A 17,495-nucleotide genomic window follows, 5' to 3' on the forward strand; every position below is an offset into this window, starting at 1 on the left:
GCGGGCAGGGAGGTACATACTGTGTCTTCTATCCCGTTATATCTGTTTTCCAACATGCTTTCTGTCTTTGTCTCGGAATGGGATTACTTGGTTTTGTCCTGGCACTGGCCGGAATCCTAGCTGGGAGGGAAACAGTCGAATGCATAGTTATTGTTTTGGGAGATGATATTTTTTTCCTTGTAAATCATCTCTCTGTTATGTATTATTATTTTTATTTTGAATGTATAATGTAAGCATTTGAGTGTGTTCCTCTTTGTTGGATTTTGTGCTTGTGTCTGGATGAGACTTGTAGGTGATTTCAAACTAAGTACATTGGTGGTATGCTCTTGGAATCTACATCCGATCCCTATTTGTTCTCAGTTCCCCTTTGTCTTACTTTATCTTGGGTGCTTTAATTGTAATTCTAGAACTTTTTACTATCCCATTTTCTTCCTTTTTACTGGCGCTGATATAACCTAAATGTGTTGCAAGCGCCGTAAAACCCTTAAAAAAAAAAAATTATTATTATTATTATTATATGTAATTTATTTTATTTATTTATTTATTTATTTGTTGTTAAAGTGGAGATTCACTTGTTTATTTGTGCATTTTACATCTCATATTTTTGGTGAGAAATTGCGAATTTTATTGTCGTTATAAAGTCTACAGTTAAGATTGACTTTATTTTTTTATATCTAGTTTAAAGTTCAAGGAAATTTTACCAGCTTTGAGGTGGCTGCTCATTCGAGCTTTAATATGTCTGCTTTTGGGAGATAAATGATATGTTGAAAGTGTATTGAGTTTTGGTAGGATGGAAATCTGCTTATTTGCCATTTATTTACTTCTCTTGACTTATAAATCTGTTCTTAGAAAAAAAAATTGGGTTTGGGATTACCATTGTTCCATACAGTCTATGTTAAAGTTTTGCCAGTTATAAAACTAGTTTTTACAAATTGATTTACAAGTAACTTGCAAACCTTTTTTAAAAACTTAAGGGTAATATTATTACCCTTTGGCTCAATCTTAATTTGACCTTGGCCTTGGGGATTGCTACCACCTTTATGCCAGATTCATTTGTGCTCACCTTTATCACTGGATCAATTTTTATTGTTGATGGCTGAAAAGATTTGTCTGGACCTATGTTAATGTCCTCAATACAGAAAAGTGAGTGGAGCAGGCACTAATGTTGGTAACAACAAGAGATGAAGTGAGTAGGAAAGTGCCAGAAGATAATAGAGAATAATTTTTTTTTTTCGCAGCCGTGATGGGGATTTGAACCCTCGACCTTACTGGTACGACAACTCTGCGTGGCCGGTGAGAGCGTGACTCTACCGTATGAGCTATCCACGTGGATAGCTTGTACGGTAGCTCCACGTGGATAGTTCATACGGTAGAGTCACACTCTCATTGGCCACGCAGAGTTGTCCTGCCAGTAAGGTCGCGGGTTCAAATCCCCATCACCGCTGCGAAAATTTTTTATTCTCTATTGTCTTCTGGAACTTTCCTACTCACTTCATCTCTTGTTGTCCTCAATACAGTTGTATTATAGATGAGTGCCTGTTCCTGTAATAGTTCATTTCTCTGCAAATATTCCGGGTTCTCCACTAGTGAGAAGAAAAAAAAGATAGTGTTACGTCTGCAGCACATTGAAGAAAGTGGTGAAAACAACTCACATTCCAGTGATATTCTACTTCTAATTGTTTACAAAACTCACAAAGGTTATGCAATAAGTCACACGTTGGGAAGTTACTTATTGTACATATAAATGAATCATCGTGTTTATTATTTAGTTAGAGATTAAGAGATTGAAACAAACTGCATTTGCCTTTTGTCAATGTGATCGGGCCGCTAAATTAATTTAATTATTTTTTCCAAGATTAAACTTAACTTTCGAGTGTTTCATATTCAGGTAATAATAATGATAATAATAATAATATGTAATATAATGATAGTGATAAAAATAATAATAATAATGATGATGAAGCGGGTGGTTGGATGGGAGCATCACCCTTGAATCATATACCTATGATGTTCGCATGGGTGTACGATCCGATAGTGATGTCGTTTCTTCTTCTCTTTACTAGCCTATCCTGCTTCTTTGGTTTGTGATTGTATTTTTGACAGGGGATATTGTTTTTTCTGTAAATCTTCTGCCTGTTTGTTCTTGGTTATTTATGATTTAGCTTATGATATCTTTAGGTTATGATTTTGATTTACATTTGTACTATATATGTTAGATTGCTTGTTTTTTTGTTTCAGCGGTCTCTCATATAACCTCAATTGTGTTGGAAGAGACCTAAAGCAAGAAACAAAAAAAACAAAAATAATGATGATGATGATGAATAATAGTAATGATGATGTTAATAATAATAATACTGATGATTATATTGATAATAATAATAATATATACCACATAGCAGATTTTCTTAGAAGATAAATTTAGGTCAACTCACTTATAACTCATTCACTTATATATAGTATTACATAATTAACATCTAGATTTGAAAATGATATTTGATGAAATACAGCCTTATATATTTATACTGATATAAATTAACTAGTTTTTAAAATCCAATCAATTTAGTAGAAAGGGATCAACATGACTCTTCAGCTTATTTTTGTTGTTGGATGAATTGTTATTCATAAATCATTGAACTGGTATAATATTTGCATGGTTCAAGTGATTGGCAAGTTGTTCTTTATACGTGGGCCAACGTTATGTACTGGCTGCATAGGTGAATGGAGTCTGCAAATATGCAACATAGGCACTATCAGTTATTGATAACTCTGTGATTCAATAAAGGTTGGGAGAGTTATATATCTTACATTTTTATATGTGCATGTTAGTGCAGATAATCTTCTGTATGTAAATTCTGCTATCTCATGACCTTCCTCTTTTACTGGTGCTGAATGACCTGACGGTGTCACATTTCACACAAAGCCAGAATAATCTCAAAATTCCAGCGTATATACCAAGTGTCACAATCTCGAATAGCTTTGAATTTGTAGGGAATCATGCATAAATATCTGGATGCAACAAAAGCTGTGTACAAGTATTTTAGTAGTTTTAAGAAATATTGTTATATCAACTGTGGCTGAAACTATAGACAAAATGGATTTCACGAATGAAAATATCCTGAATTTAAATCAGCTTACAAGTTCTACTCTGTTACTGCAAATATTATGGGGTTTGTTTTTAAGGTCTGGAACCAGATCTGCACCTCCTGAGAAAATCTTTGAAAGACGCTATGAGTTATTCAAAATACACACTTCCTAGTACTCAACTTTTCTTTCTTTTTGCTTGGGTTGGATTTCAATTTGTACTTTTGTTAAAGAGGTAGGTATATTTAAGAAGAGCTGCTTCACCAGCTAAATCATGCAATTGAATTAGAATGTCTGTCCTAAGACTCCTCCCAACAGTGATGTAATTTATTCAATGAGATATATTATTGCATTTAGAAGAATCATGAAACGCTCAGAAATGTGTGATTGCAATGGGTGTCTTAACAGTGTCAATTCTCTGGTTAGTATGTATGTAGATCGCAAATTTTCTGTATTGCAGAAAAACCAAAACAAACAAAAAACACAAGTCATATTAACATGGGTGCAAGAGTGCCGGCCGATTGGATTACCATAAAAAACGTCGCCGGCTTTTTGCGATTTGGATTTGATTGATTTTTTTTATTGTGTGGTTGCAAATTGTGTTTGACAAGTGATTGCAGTGTTTTAAGCTTAAGTGTTTTGTATCATATCAATTGTGTCTTACTATGGTATACCCTTCAATAATTATTAAATTTAGACTGTGTTTCAACATTATTATTTCATATGACGAGGTAAGTCCATGAACTTGCAGGCTTTTTCAGATTATATGTCTGGTCATAAGTAGACTTACAGGCTTTTTGAGGTCCAGTTGCTTGCACCCTTGTATTAAGGTGTTTGTTAAGTAATTAAAATTTATTGAAAACCGCAGCACAAAAATCCAATATTAATCTGTTATTTTTTTAAACAGGTGGACCTCCTCAACCCCCTCAGATGATGCCTGGACAATCAGGACCTGTCGGGCCACCACAAAATATGGGGCAAGGTGGGCCGCCTCAAAATATGGGGCCGGGTGGGCCACCTCAAATGGGACAGGGTGGGCCACCCCCACAAAATCAACAGATGGGCCACAATGACCCCCCTAGAAGTGGTCCGCCTCAGAATATGGGTCAAGGTGGCCCACCTCAAAATATGGGCCAAGGTGGTGGTCCACCTCCAATGGGTCAAGGCGGTCCCCCTCAAAACATGGGACAAGGGGGCCCTCCAAGGCCAATGAACCAGGGTGGTCCACTTCAAAATATGGGTCAAGGTGGACCTCCACCTCCAATGGGTCAAGGTGGCCCTCCAAGGCCAATGAATCAGGGTGGTCCACCTCAGAATATGGGTCAAGGTGGTCCCCCTCAAAATATGGGGCAAGGTGGTCCCCCTCAAAATATGGGGCAAGGTGGTCCCCCTCAAAACATGGGACCAGGAGGTCCCCCTCAAAATATGGGACAAGGTGGTCCCCCTCAAAATATGGGGCAAGGTGGTCCCCCTCAAAACATGGGACCAGGAGGTCCCCCTCAAAATATGGGACAAGGTGGTCCCCCTCAAAATATGGGGCAAGGTGGTCCCCCTCAAAACATGGGACCAGGAGGTCCCCCTCAAAATATGGGACAAGGTGGTCCCCCTCAAAACATGGGACCAGGAGGTCCCCCTCAAAATATGGGACAAGGTGGTCCCCCTCAAAACATGGGACCAGGGGGTCCCCCTCAAAATATGGGACAAGGTGGTCCCCCTCAAAATATGGGGCAAGGTGGTCCTCCAAGGCCTATGGGACAAGGTGGACCCCCTCAAAATATGGGGCAAGGTGGTCCGCCAAGGCCAATGGGTCAAGGTGGACCCCCTCAAAATATGGGCCAGGGTGGTCCCCCTCCCCAAATGAATCAAGGTGGTCCGCCAAGGCCAATGGGTCAAGGTGGACCCCCTCAAAATATGGGCCAGGGTGGTCCCCCTCCCCAAATGAATCAAGGTGGACCCCCTCAAAATATGGGGCAAGGTGGTCCTAGAAACATTGGACAAGGTGGGCCACCTCTTGGAATGAGGCCAGGAGCTCCACCACCAATGAGGGGCCCAAATCCTCAGATGGGCCAAGGTGGTCCACCACAAGGCATGCTTCAAGGTGGCCCACCTCCTGGTATGAGAGGTGGACCTCCTCCACAGAATATGGGACAAGGTGGTCCTCCTATGGGCCCTGGAGGGCCGGGTCCAAGATCAGACCAACCTATGATGGACATTGACGAAAGGCGGCCCCCTCTGATGGACATCGATGAACGGATCAGGGATGATGGAAGACGGCCGCCTAACCAGATGGAAAACAATGGCCCACCACCAAGGCAACCACCGCCACACATGAACCAGAATCAGGGGAGAATCAGGCCACCATATAATGGACCTGGCCTACTGGGCAAAGATGGGCCAAATAGGGTTTGTACTTTTTATTTTTGATTAGCTCATAGTCTGATTTATTATTTTATAACTTTAGAGCCTGCATTCTACATTATTCCTATTAATGCAGCCTTTAGGACTTTCTTAATCATTCTTCCGTAAGGCTTATTTTTTTATGAAATAGATGTTGCTTAGATTTTGTTTCTGTATTCATTCTATTTATGTAGTGTGATTTAAAAATTTTTAAAAATGTAAAGCGCCACAGAGCATGATTAATGTGGATGTTTATGTGCGATATAAATTCATTATTTATTTATTTATTTATTTATTTATTTATTTATTCTCTTGTTACTTATGAAAATTTTAAAGGTAAAAGCAGCCATTCATGGTGCGTCTAATGCATGATGTGAAGACAATGTCTACAGCATTTTATTAACACTAAACCTAAAGAAGGTCAATTACCCCATACAGTTTGATGCTGGCTGGATACCAAAAATATGTGTTTTTATGTAAAAATACAAGCTCAGCTGCCTTTTGGACTTGACAATAAAAGTACTGATTTTATTTTAGTTGTAGTATTTGCTGTAAAGAATAATATATAATATTAGTATTCAGTATTCAATTGACTCTGGACTTGAATTAGTCATATGTGGCTTATTTTTTTCTTCAATTATTTTGAGTGAAAGCAAAAAATGATTTCACTATTGTTATAATTTCCAGCCACCCCCGTCTAGTCAAAGCCAGGGCCCTAAAGAATTGAGACTTCCCCAGGCGTTAGAGAAAATGCTGGAATTTAAATCGCAACGAGAACACGAGATCGGTTTGGAGATGGACAATGAAGAGGAGGGTGAGTGACATTAATGACCATTTTAGTACAGATAAAAGCCTTCTCTTTTCTTCTTCCTCATCCTCCTCCTCCTCTCATCATCATCATCATCATCAATCTTCTCATTATTGTATATAATCATCATCACCAATCATTATTTTCTCATTATTGTATAACTTTATTGTTTTGTTGTTGTTATTTTCTCTACTATTTTTACTATTATAATCATCATCATCATCATCAAAATTATTTATTTTCTATTATTATTTTCATTTTTATTATTGCCCCCGTTGTCTCCCTCCACAGAACAAGAGAAAAACAACAAAGAGAGAAAAGATGATTTCAATGAAGATTTTTACAAAGAGGAAAATGAAGATGAAGATGAAGATGATGAAGAAAATGACGAAAGGATAATAAATAAGGATGGAACAAAAGAGGTATGTAAGAGTCATTTTAGAGTCACTTAATGGGATGAGGTTTTGCTTCATTTTCTATATATTTATTTTTCTTTAACTCCTCAGAAAATTTGCCTACTAAGTATCCCAGTGTTGTATTGCAAATGATTATTTTTTGTTCCAATCCTAAATAATCTAAAGAGTTGCATATGGAAGACAGTGGGGGCAATGTTTGCACTAATCGAATTGGAGAAATGGCCAGGGGAGAGAGAGAGAGAGAGAGAGAGAGAGAGAGAGAGAGAGAGAGAGAGAGAGAGAGAGAGAGAGAGAGGGGGGGGGGGGAAGACCAACAATAAAGATAATGAAATTTCAAAAGTGTAATTCTTGCAGTATTTTGATTTTGTTAATCTTTTTACATGGTTGTTATTTTTCTTTAATGTGCAACATAAGAAGTCAACCGATATGACTTTAAGAGCTGATTTTTAAATATTTTTTTCTATTTCCATTTAGAATTTAATAGTCACTTAAGCTTTTAAAAATTATTTGACTCCAGTTAGACTGTATATGATATCTGTTAACTGAATCTCTAAGCAATTTATTCATCTACTTTTCACTTGTCATTAAAATACATGGCTAAGACAGTAAGGAATTCACGATTGCCATTTTTACGATAATCTTATAGTGTTTCTTGGATTATTCAATCAACATACATTGCATACACTTTTGAAAATGATGTCTGTTATTGTATATTTTATTCAAACTAGTGGAATAAACATTTCAGTGGTTTTATTTTTAATTTGAAACTTAAAAAGTATATTTTGCCCCTGATATCAACCAATGGTAGTGAACTGAAGACTGATAGCCATCCTAAGTACTTGCCAATCATCCGGAACAAACAGTTCACAGATCTTGTGCATCACTCACAATTTGAACACAGACAATTAAAAATAAGATGCTGGGTGGGGTTCCTGACCTCCCATAGTGGGCAGGGAGGTACTTGCTGTGTCTTCTATCCCCTATGTCTGTTTTCCAACTTGCTTTCTGTCTTTGTCGTGGAAAGAGATTACTTGGTTTTGTCCTGGCCCTGGCCTGAGTCCTAGCTGGGAGGGAAGCAGTCAAATGCATAGATATTGTTTTGGGAGATGATATTTTTTTCCATGTAAATCATCTCTCTGTTATGTATTATTATGTTTGTTATTTTTAATGTATAATGTAAGCATTTGAGTGTATTCCTCTTTGTTGGATTTTGTGCTTGTGTCCGGATGAGACTTATAGGTGATCTCAAATTAAGTACATTGATGGTTTGCTCTTGGAATCTGCATCTGATCCCTATTTGTTCCCAGTTCCCCTTTGTATTCCTTTCTCTTGGGTGCTTTAATTGTAATTCTAGAACTTTTTACTATCTCATTTTCTTCCTTTTTACTGGCGCTGATATAACCTAAATGTGTTGCAAGCGCCGTAAAACCCTTAAAAAAAAAAAGAAAAAAAAAAAAAAGATGCATAGTGTCGTCAGGTGTTGCATTGCAATTCCTTCATCAATGTGTTAAAATATTATGATAAATACTAACTGTGGGACTGAGCTATTTGTCTGTTTGGCATGTACTTAGGTAGCTATGGAGTTAAGGAATGTTTACCATTTGACTGGAAATAGTAGTCAAGGGGATGGAACGTGCTAAATGGCAGGAACTTTTCTGATTGGTCAATACTTAGGAATGCTGAAACCTTCAATTGTATCAGATATGTAAAGAAAAGACTAGCAAGTCCTGATGTAGGAAAAGGAGATGGTATGGTAATTTATAAGAAATGTGTGGTGTTGTAGGTAGTACCTAATAATAGTGACTAACAAGCTAGTAGTTATTTCATCATCGAAACATTTTTCTAATTTCATTATTATTTAATTCATTGGAATTATTTGGTATATTCTCAAAATGAATTCCAAGATATATTATTTGGCTGCAGCATGTTCCCAGATACCCGTTATAATTTTTCCTGTTGAAATAACTGGGTTTTTTCTTTCCCCTATGTAGTGGAACCATAGATTAAAGTTTCCTCCATTTGTATTATCATATAAAGGGTACACGAAATGGCTTATAAAAATTCATTTTCTTCTCAGACCAAAAACAAACGAAAGAAGAAGAAGAAAAAGAAGGCAAGACGTAACAGGTTTGAAGTTCAAAAGAAGGAAAGGAAGAAGAGAGACAAAAAGAGCAAGGCCCCAGAAGTACAAGTGGAGTAAGTATCAAATCAAGTGTTCCACCACACATCAACTCTCTCATTGCTAGCACATTGTTTCGAGAAAATGTAATTTTTAAAAGGAGGAAATTCCTCCTCTGGACTCCAAAATCGCGGATTTCCGCGGATCCGAGGGAAACCATCAGCACTGATTCATTGATAAAACAAATACTCTTTCATCTTTCAGGTTTTATAAAGATTGATAAAATAAAAAATTTGATAAAATAAATACTCTTTCATCTTTCAGGTTTTATAAAACCTGAAAGATGAAAGAGTATTTATTTTATCAATGAATCAGTGCTGATGGTTTCCCTCGGATCCGCGGAAATTCGCGATTTTGGAGTCCAGAGGAGGAATTTCCTCCTTTTAAAAATTACATTTTCTCGAAACAATGTGCTAGCAATGAGAGAGTTGATGTGTGGTGGAACACACAGGTGCAGTTTCCCACTCTCCAGAAGTTAGCTAGAGTATCAATGATAGTCTATCATCTCAATTGCTCTAAATGTGGGGTTTAGTGCAGTAAAAATGGGGCTTAAAGGCAATCGTTCAACATTTTCCTACTTTTTCACTTTTTGTCACCATCAGCACTGATGAATACTTTGATTAGCATCTTCTTATTTAGGATGTTTGATTGATTGGTTTTTGACAGCCACTGGCGGTATGAGAATACACACTTCTTGTCCTGCTACTTCTGCAAATTCAATAGGTATAAACTAAAATTTTAAAAGCCAAAATTTGCAAAATTCGGATTTTATTCTCCAGATATGGATTTTTTTCACCAAATTTTTTTTGAGGATAATGGTTGAATAAATTTTGTTTTTTACTTGAAACACTTCTGCACTTAACAACTGCCTCACCAAAAATTCGTTACATGATGAATTATAATTTTTTTTTTTACTCTCATAAATGTATGACTCATCATACAGTTAATTATCAATATCAATTTTCTGCAGAGTCATTTGAAAAGTATTTATGTAAATGCAACAATAAAAAATGTAATATTGTTATATCAACGGTATTGTGCTGTAACTATCTTTGTATATCAAAATCTTAACAAGATATATATTCTCTAAGTAAATGTCAATCCCGTCCAGGGGTCTTCCTTTCATTTTGTCATTTTAACTCTCAACTGGCAGCTTATTTAAGTAATTTAATGATTTATATACAACTGTGTTTCAAACACACACACACACACATACACACAATCACACACACACACACATAAAAACCATTCTCTCTCACGTATTCAATCATGAGATATAGTTTATTCTCATTAATCTTCACAGGTATATTCAAGAGGAGCCAGAACTTGATCCAAGTGACCCAAATTATCACACATTTGCCAAAATATTTGAAGCCTTTAAGGTAGTTCTACTTTTTTTTTTATCTTTTAAAAATGTTATCTTGTCATTATTGTTAATTGTTTTTTTGTTGTTGTTATTTTTGTTTTTGTTTTGAATGAATGAATTAACAAATGAATACTACTATGTCTCTATGGACGCTTGCCGTGACCAATGTGTGTGTGTTACTTCGAGTATTTCATCTGCTCTTAGTATCCAGTTAGTAATTTGTTTCCATAATTCTCTGTCCAGTGCAAGTATTTTAGCTTTTGAAGGTCATGTGTGTTGAGGTGTTGAGGCAATTGTATGTTTCCTTGTGTTGTTGAAATCAGTTCTTCAGTTGTTTTTAAATATATTTGATATGTTTTTAGACCTTGATTCAATGTTGTTGGAAGTGACGTTGGTGTACAGACGCCCTCTGTATTTGGCTCCTTGTTTGAAGTAATCATACATCGAGGTTTCTGATGGAATATTTACATCTCGTCGCAGCACGTGTCTGAACAGTTTCCATTTTTTCTGCTTTATTCGCATACTGACTGGTTGTACTCTGCATCTGTCATATACATCCTCATTACTAATTTTGTCTGGCCAATGTACCCCAATAACTCGTCTCAGTTGTTTTCAATGAAGAGAGTCCAGAGTGTCCAAATTCTTTTTTATAAGACCCCACATACCACATTTATACATAAGGATTGGCAGCACTAGTGCTTCGTAAAGGCTTATTCTTTTATTTTCATTATTAATGTTCATCCTGTTCCAAACATTGTGTTGTTCTCTGAATGCAGTTTGAGGTAGCATTTTTCTCTGTTTAATTCCTTCATTCTCATTAATCCAGTGTCCGAGTTTTCTTACTTTTTTCCATTCCGATTGTGAACCACTATGATGTCTGTTGTGGATTCGTTGACCTTAAAATTCCAATGTCGCAGAGTATTTGATATTATTGGTATGTGTTGCTTTGCCTTGTCTGCTGTATCAACGTCTGTGTAGATCAGCTCGCTGGTAAGGATTTGAGGAATCTGGAGTTTCAGTCTCCTTTGGGAGTTCCCAGCGATGTTGATAGTGATTTAAACGTAAGTGTAGAGTTTGCCACCAGTGATTTTATTAGTCGGATAATATCTTTTTCGAGTAATGAGTTTATTACCTTCAAAAGCTTTGTTCTGCAGATTGTATCTGTGTTGGTTGACTAGAATAGAATATATTCACATGTATACAGACCCTACTTTTTGTTAAAGTAAGAGTTGTCATGTTGATTTATTTATGGCTTTGTATCGTTGGTTTTCAAAGCTGTCCCATATTGGTTGATGCATTTCATGTTGGACCAGATGAATAGACATGTTATGATTATCTATCAATCCTGATTTCATGGTTTTCACACGCATGTTTATACTTCTGTTTTGGCATTAAAAAGAATTAAAATGTTGTTATTCGGTGTGTGTTTTTTCATTTGCTTTTTGAGAATTATTTACTGTTTTATGGCATCACCTAAAAGAGTCAGGCGAATATTAATGACACAATTTTATGCGGGGCATTTTCAACCTTAGAGCAATTCAATCCTTTAGAGTGATTTTTATTTCTCCTTATCTCTGCCTTTCGTGCAGTGCGATTTGATTTGAGCCATTATTGAAGATGATCCATCAAACTGACAATCAATATTGAACTAAATTATTCATATTGTCTGACTGGGTGAATAGAGGTTAATATTGTGCAAAGGAGGTAAATATTAACAGGTTAAATTATTTTTTTTATTGGGGAGATCACCCAAAAATTGCTTATTGTTGTTTTTTTTGTTATTATTATTTCTCCTTCACATCTCTTTTAGATAACCCAGCCAGAGCATCCGAAGGAAATCAAAGTTGAAGACAAACCAGCAGACAAGGTCAAGGATGAGCCTCTCAAGGTCAAGGGCATTCAAGAGGACGATGATGATGAAGATGATGATTTATTGAACGTAAGAGTTTTTGAAAAGTTATAATTTTTTTTTCAATTGGGATATTTAATTTGGGTTTGAATTGTTCCATATGGTCAAATATGGAGTCTGTTACTTTGTTTTTTGTTTTAAAAAAATATTTTTGGATCTTTCCTTGCAACTATTTGTTATGAATATAATTGTCTTAGCAGAGGAAAATATTTGTTAAATACTGTTTTGTTTTCAACACTACTATTCATCAATGGTTTTTCATTATTATTGTTGTTGCGCTTGTTGTTTTATTATTATTATTATTATTATTATTATTATTATTATTATTATTATTATTATTATTATTATTATTAATTATTATTATTTTATTATTATTATATTATTATTATTATTATTATTATTATTATTATTATTATTATTATTATTATTATTATTATTATTATTATTATTATTTTTTGTCATTATTATATTATTATTATTTTATTATTATTATTATTATTATTATTATTATTATTATTATTATTATTATTATTATTATTATTATTATTTTATTATTATTATTATTATTATTATTATTATTATTATTATTATTATTATTTATTATTATTTTATTATTATTTTATTATTTATTTATTATTATTATTATTATTATTATTATTATTATTATTATTATTATTATTATTATTATTATTATTGTTACTTGTTGTTGTTGTTGTTGTGGTTCTTAATGTATGTCCTTATCTCTATAAACTATTTTGCTATCATCTTTTGGTGTGACATGATATGTTAATGTCTTATTGTGTCAATTAATTTCTTTGTCTTTTTTAAAGGGGCAAGATGAAGACGGTCCCAAGATATCAAAAAAGAAATTGAAGAAGTTAACAAGACTGACAGTAGCACAACTAAAACAAGTACGTGGATATTTATACATAATGACCAAGACATTTCAAGACTTGTCACCAATAAAGATAAGACCATGAATCTGTAGCTTCTTTTCTTTTTCCAAACAAGGAAACACAGGGTTGCTGGTTTTCTGTAAATTTTTAAAGTTCCTATAAATTTGCCAATTATTGGCTGTGTCATTCTGGTAAACAAAAAAACATCATTTACACCCTTTTTTTTTTCAATTTCCTCCACTCAGAGTTTCTCATTGGTTTGTTTTATTTATAGTCCATTCTAGCCATATTGTTTTGAAATAGATTTGCAAAGATTTCTATTGTCAAATTTATTATTTTCATTATCATATCACCGATGATCTATGGCTATAACCCCATAAAAGTTCACTTCTTGAATTGAGTAATGTAAATGTTGCTTCTCGAAGCTCGAAGAAATAAATAATAACGTGAAGTTGAATGTGAGCTTCAATTTAATTACAAAAAAATGAACGTTTCGGGTTTCCCCTTTATCAACAAAACAGGATGATTGAAACACCACAGATGAATGAGATGATATCATTTCATTCATCTGTGGTGTTTCAATCATCCTGTTTTGTTGATAAAGGGGAAACCCGAAACATTCATTTGATCTGTTTTTGGTAATTAAATTGAAGCTTACATTCAACTTCACGTTATTATTTACTTCTTGAATTGACAGCCTTGTATGTACTTCACACAATTCATATTTTTGTACTGTTATAAATGAAATTGTGTAAATGTTAGCAGTCTATATGTTTCATGAAGTGTTTACCAGTTTTGTTGCATTTTCGTCTGGGCTTTTATTTTTTTAGAATGGATAGAAATGTTGCTTCTCAGACTGGTTCCTTTGTCTTAGTCTTAAAATTGGAGTTTTGAAAATGAAAGTACACAAACAGTTAAAGTAGTAGAACGTGACAAATGCAAATCTGTTATTTTATTGAGTTTAAAATAAATTAATAAAAAACATTCCCCCCCCCCCCCCCTTCCTCCTTCTAGCTTGTTACACGACCAGATGTTGTGGAAATGCACGACGTCACAGCAAGAGACCCAAGATTACTTGTACATTTAAAGGTAAATTGTATTTTATGGGACTTCATTTTATGATAATGTTTGGTGGAGAAGATAGGAGATTCAAATTTCTGACTCAATTAATTGATTGTTTTTTTTTGTTGTTTTAATTTTCTATCAGAAACTTTTTTTTAAATAAAAAAAAAAAAACAAGAAAGAAAAATTCTTGTTTAGAGAAAGTTGATATGATAATTGCCTCTGCTGGACCTGTTCATAGGCTCTGAAAAGTTTTGATTGATCCTACATGAAGCAGTCAAAACTTGTTGTGCTAATGATGTCAAATTTTTGTGTGGTTTGAGGTCTAGTCTTATTTACAACTATATCATGCTTGTGCTTTCTCTTTATTTTCATAATTTCAGGCGACAAGAAATTCAGTTCCTGTTCCTCGCCATTGGAGTTATAAACGAAAATATCTTCAAGGAAAGAGAGGTATAGAAAAGACTCCCTTTGAATTGCCCGATTTTATTAAAGCTACAGGTATTGAGGAAATGAGGGCTGCACTTCAAGAAAAGGTATAGAAAAGTCAGAAAAATTATTATTTGATATTTTGACTTATTAAAACGACTCTTCTCTCAGTGAAGTTTGTTTTTTTAAAAAATAGGATTTTTACAATGTTTGTGTCGCCCTTTATGAAGTTTATTGAACTTTTAAAAGAAAACAATAAAGAGTAATGAAATGGTTTTCATGAATCCTTGTAAATTCTTTCTTTTTAAATTTAAGGCAGCCCAGCCTGTAAATGTGTTATCTATTATGAGAATTGTACACACTTTTTGTGTTATGATGATTATTATCATAATAATGATAATAATAATAATAATAATAATAATAATAATAATAATAATAATAATAATAATAATATAAATAATAATAAATATATAATAAAATAATAATAATAATAATATATGATGATAATAAAAATAAATAATAATATAATAATAATAATAATTAATAATATAATTATGATATAAGAATATATGATAATGATAATAATAATAATAATAATGTAAATCATTTAAACCACACCTATTCCATATACAAACAGCTTTAGGCCCTTTTTAATAGAAATATCAATACTACAATTACAGGTCATGCACAAAACATGGCTAAGATGTTCATACTAAGCGAAATAAACCAAAGAGCGAAAACTGGTTTTAATCTATCGAATATTTTCATGAATTAACACTTTTATACCAACGGTCATTTGTTTAACTGGAATACAATGAACTGGGATTAAGTTTCTTTTAAAGTGATTTTGCTAACCATTGCCTTTTGTCTCTTTACACCAGGAGGATCAAAAAACATTGAAATCTAAAATGAGGGAAAAGGTACGGCCCAAGATGGGCAAGATTGATATCGACTACCAGAAACTCCACGACGCATTCTTCCGGTTCCAGACAAAGCCCAAAATGACAATTCATGGAGATTTGTACTATGAGGTGAGTAGGCTGCTGCTGGTTGTTTCTACCCGTTTATCAGATTATATTATTGATCAGGATGGTCAATGTCAATGAAGTTTCTTTTTTAACTTTTACATACCTGCCAACCCTTCGTTTTGGCGGAATCATTTCCTATTTTCACTCTTCCATTTTGTACTATTCAGCCATTGTCTCTAAAATTCCGATTTACAAAAATGATGATAATGGTAAGAATAAAAAAAAAAGCAAAGTGGATAGGGGTGGGGGGGGAAGAGGTGAAATTCCTATATTTTGTCTCCAATTCCTATTTTCAGGCCACTATCACATCATCTCATTCATCTGTGGTGTTTCAGTCATCCTGTTTTGTTGATAAAGGGGAAACCCGAAACGTTCATTTGATCTGTTTTTGTAATTAAATTGAAGCTTACATTCAACTTCACGTTATTATTTATTTCTTCGAGCTTCGAGCAGCAACATTTACACTTTAAATATATAGAACTTTTGACAAAAGTAATGCAATAGAAACATTGGTTAACCCTCTCCTTACCAACTTTAGGAAAATCGTCACATTCGTTACGATACAACCAACAGTTTTCTTGTTCAAATTTTTCTTGTTCATCATAAAATACAGTGTTTTGAGAGCATGTTTTGCTAAAGAAATTATTTATTGCAAGAATTTTACTGCTTTAACAAATCTATTTTTGTGTTAGTTGGGTGTCAAATTTTGGGGAAAATCCTGAAAATGGCTGGTAAGGAGAGGGTTAACATATTGTTACGTTTGTTGTCAATCAAAGGCCTGGTCTGACAAGAATTGCTATCTGCCTTATGTCACTGTTAACAATTTGTTTTTATAAGATATTTATTTTTTAATAATTTATTTATTGCAGGCTAAAGAGTTTGAAACAAAATTGAGAGAGAAGAAACCTGGTAATATTAGTGATGACTTGAAAATGGCTCTTGGAATGCCCATTGGAATGGTAAGTTACTTTTGTACACTTATTCTCAACAACTCATTGATATCAGATATGCTTGTGTACGCAATTTGATTGCCCTAACAGCTATGTCAAATGGTTCTCACATAAAATTAGAAATATTGATACTTATATTTTAATTTTTTTTTGGTTTAAACCTTGATTTGAATTTTTACCAAGGGTTGGCAACTTAAATGAAAGGCTTTTACACGAACTTCCTTTGGACTTATGAGACTATGTTGTCTTAATGTTATTTTTAAATCCTGAACTGATTATGAGGCTAGTCACAGCCATAAAGCCTGAAAAGCTAGTGTTGATCCAAAACGGTCTGGTTTTATATGGAAAGTAACAATCCATGATACCCTTTGGATATAGAATGCTGGTTCTTAAAGCGCTTTCCACCAGATTGAAAAGACCCTGTTACCCAATCATTATTGAGTGGACAGAGGATTCAGAGAAAAACTGACCGTCTTTTCTGCTTGTGAGTCAAGTGCTCCACCTTCAACGATAATTAATTCATGTTGCTTGCTGAATGATTCTGTCCAATATTTTTTTCTCCTTTTCAGAATTCAGACAAGGTACCTCCTCCATGGCTGATTGCCATGCAAAGATACGGCCCACCACCATCTTATCCGAATCTCAAAATAGCCGGCCTGAACGCACCCATTCCTGAGGTTAGTAAAACTTAACTACCGTCAAGTGGGTTGACTTTGTATCTATAGATTTGGACATACTAAATTATACCTAGTTTTGCAACAGTTATTTATTTTGATGAAAAACCAAGTCCTCTAATAAGGACAATAACAGCAACAAGCCTGAGAATACTCGAAATGTTCCAAATCAGTTGAGGCAAAGTCACCCCGAGAGACAAAGTCACCCCAGTTGACGGTATTGGTTTTGCTTTTTCAGAATGCCAGCTTGGGATTTCCACATGAAGTTCTCAGATTTGGATTTGTGCCATGAATGAAATA

General features: G+C 34.3%; 1 protein-coding gene across 3 annotated transcripts in view; it reads left to right on the forward strand.

The window, feature by feature from the left end:
• Positions 1-17,495, forward strand: part of LOC144966081 (uncharacterized) — a 52,629-nt gene that overhangs the window by 24,892 nt on the left and 10,242 nt on the right. For 2 of the 3 annotated variants that reach the window (XM_078902143.1, XM_078902151.1), the window contains 12 exons: positions 3,989-5,484; positions 6,166-6,292; positions 6,578-6,708; positions 8,780-8,898; positions 10,185-10,263; positions 12,058-12,186; positions 12,987-13,067; positions 14,067-14,141; positions 14,498-14,650; positions 15,425-15,574; positions 16,441-16,530; positions 17,091-17,198. In XM_078902143.1, coding sequence (XP_078758269.1) covers positions 3,989-5,484; positions 6,166-6,292; positions 6,578-6,708; positions 8,780-8,898; positions 10,185-10,263; positions 12,058-12,186; positions 12,987-13,067; positions 14,067-14,141; positions 14,498-14,650; positions 15,425-15,574; positions 16,441-16,530; positions 17,091-17,198 — 2,738 coding nt within the window. The remainder of the gene's footprint in view (positions 1-3,988; positions 5,485-6,165; positions 6,293-6,577; positions 6,709-8,779; positions 8,899-10,184; positions 10,264-12,057; positions 12,187-12,986; positions 13,068-14,066; positions 14,142-14,497; positions 14,651-15,424; positions 15,575-16,440; positions 16,531-17,090; positions 17,199-17,495) is intronic. The other variant, XM_078902159.1, reaches the window with a different exon arrangement.

This window comes from Berghia stephanieae, chromosome 1 (assembly GCF_034508935.2).
Source record: "Berghia stephanieae isolate SIO BIC M18660-M18661 chromosome 1, UCSD_Bste_1.3, whole genome shotgun sequence".
NCBI classification, from domain to species: Eukaryota; Metazoa; Mollusca; class Gastropoda; order Nudibranchia; family Aeolidiidae; genus Berghia; species Berghia stephanieae.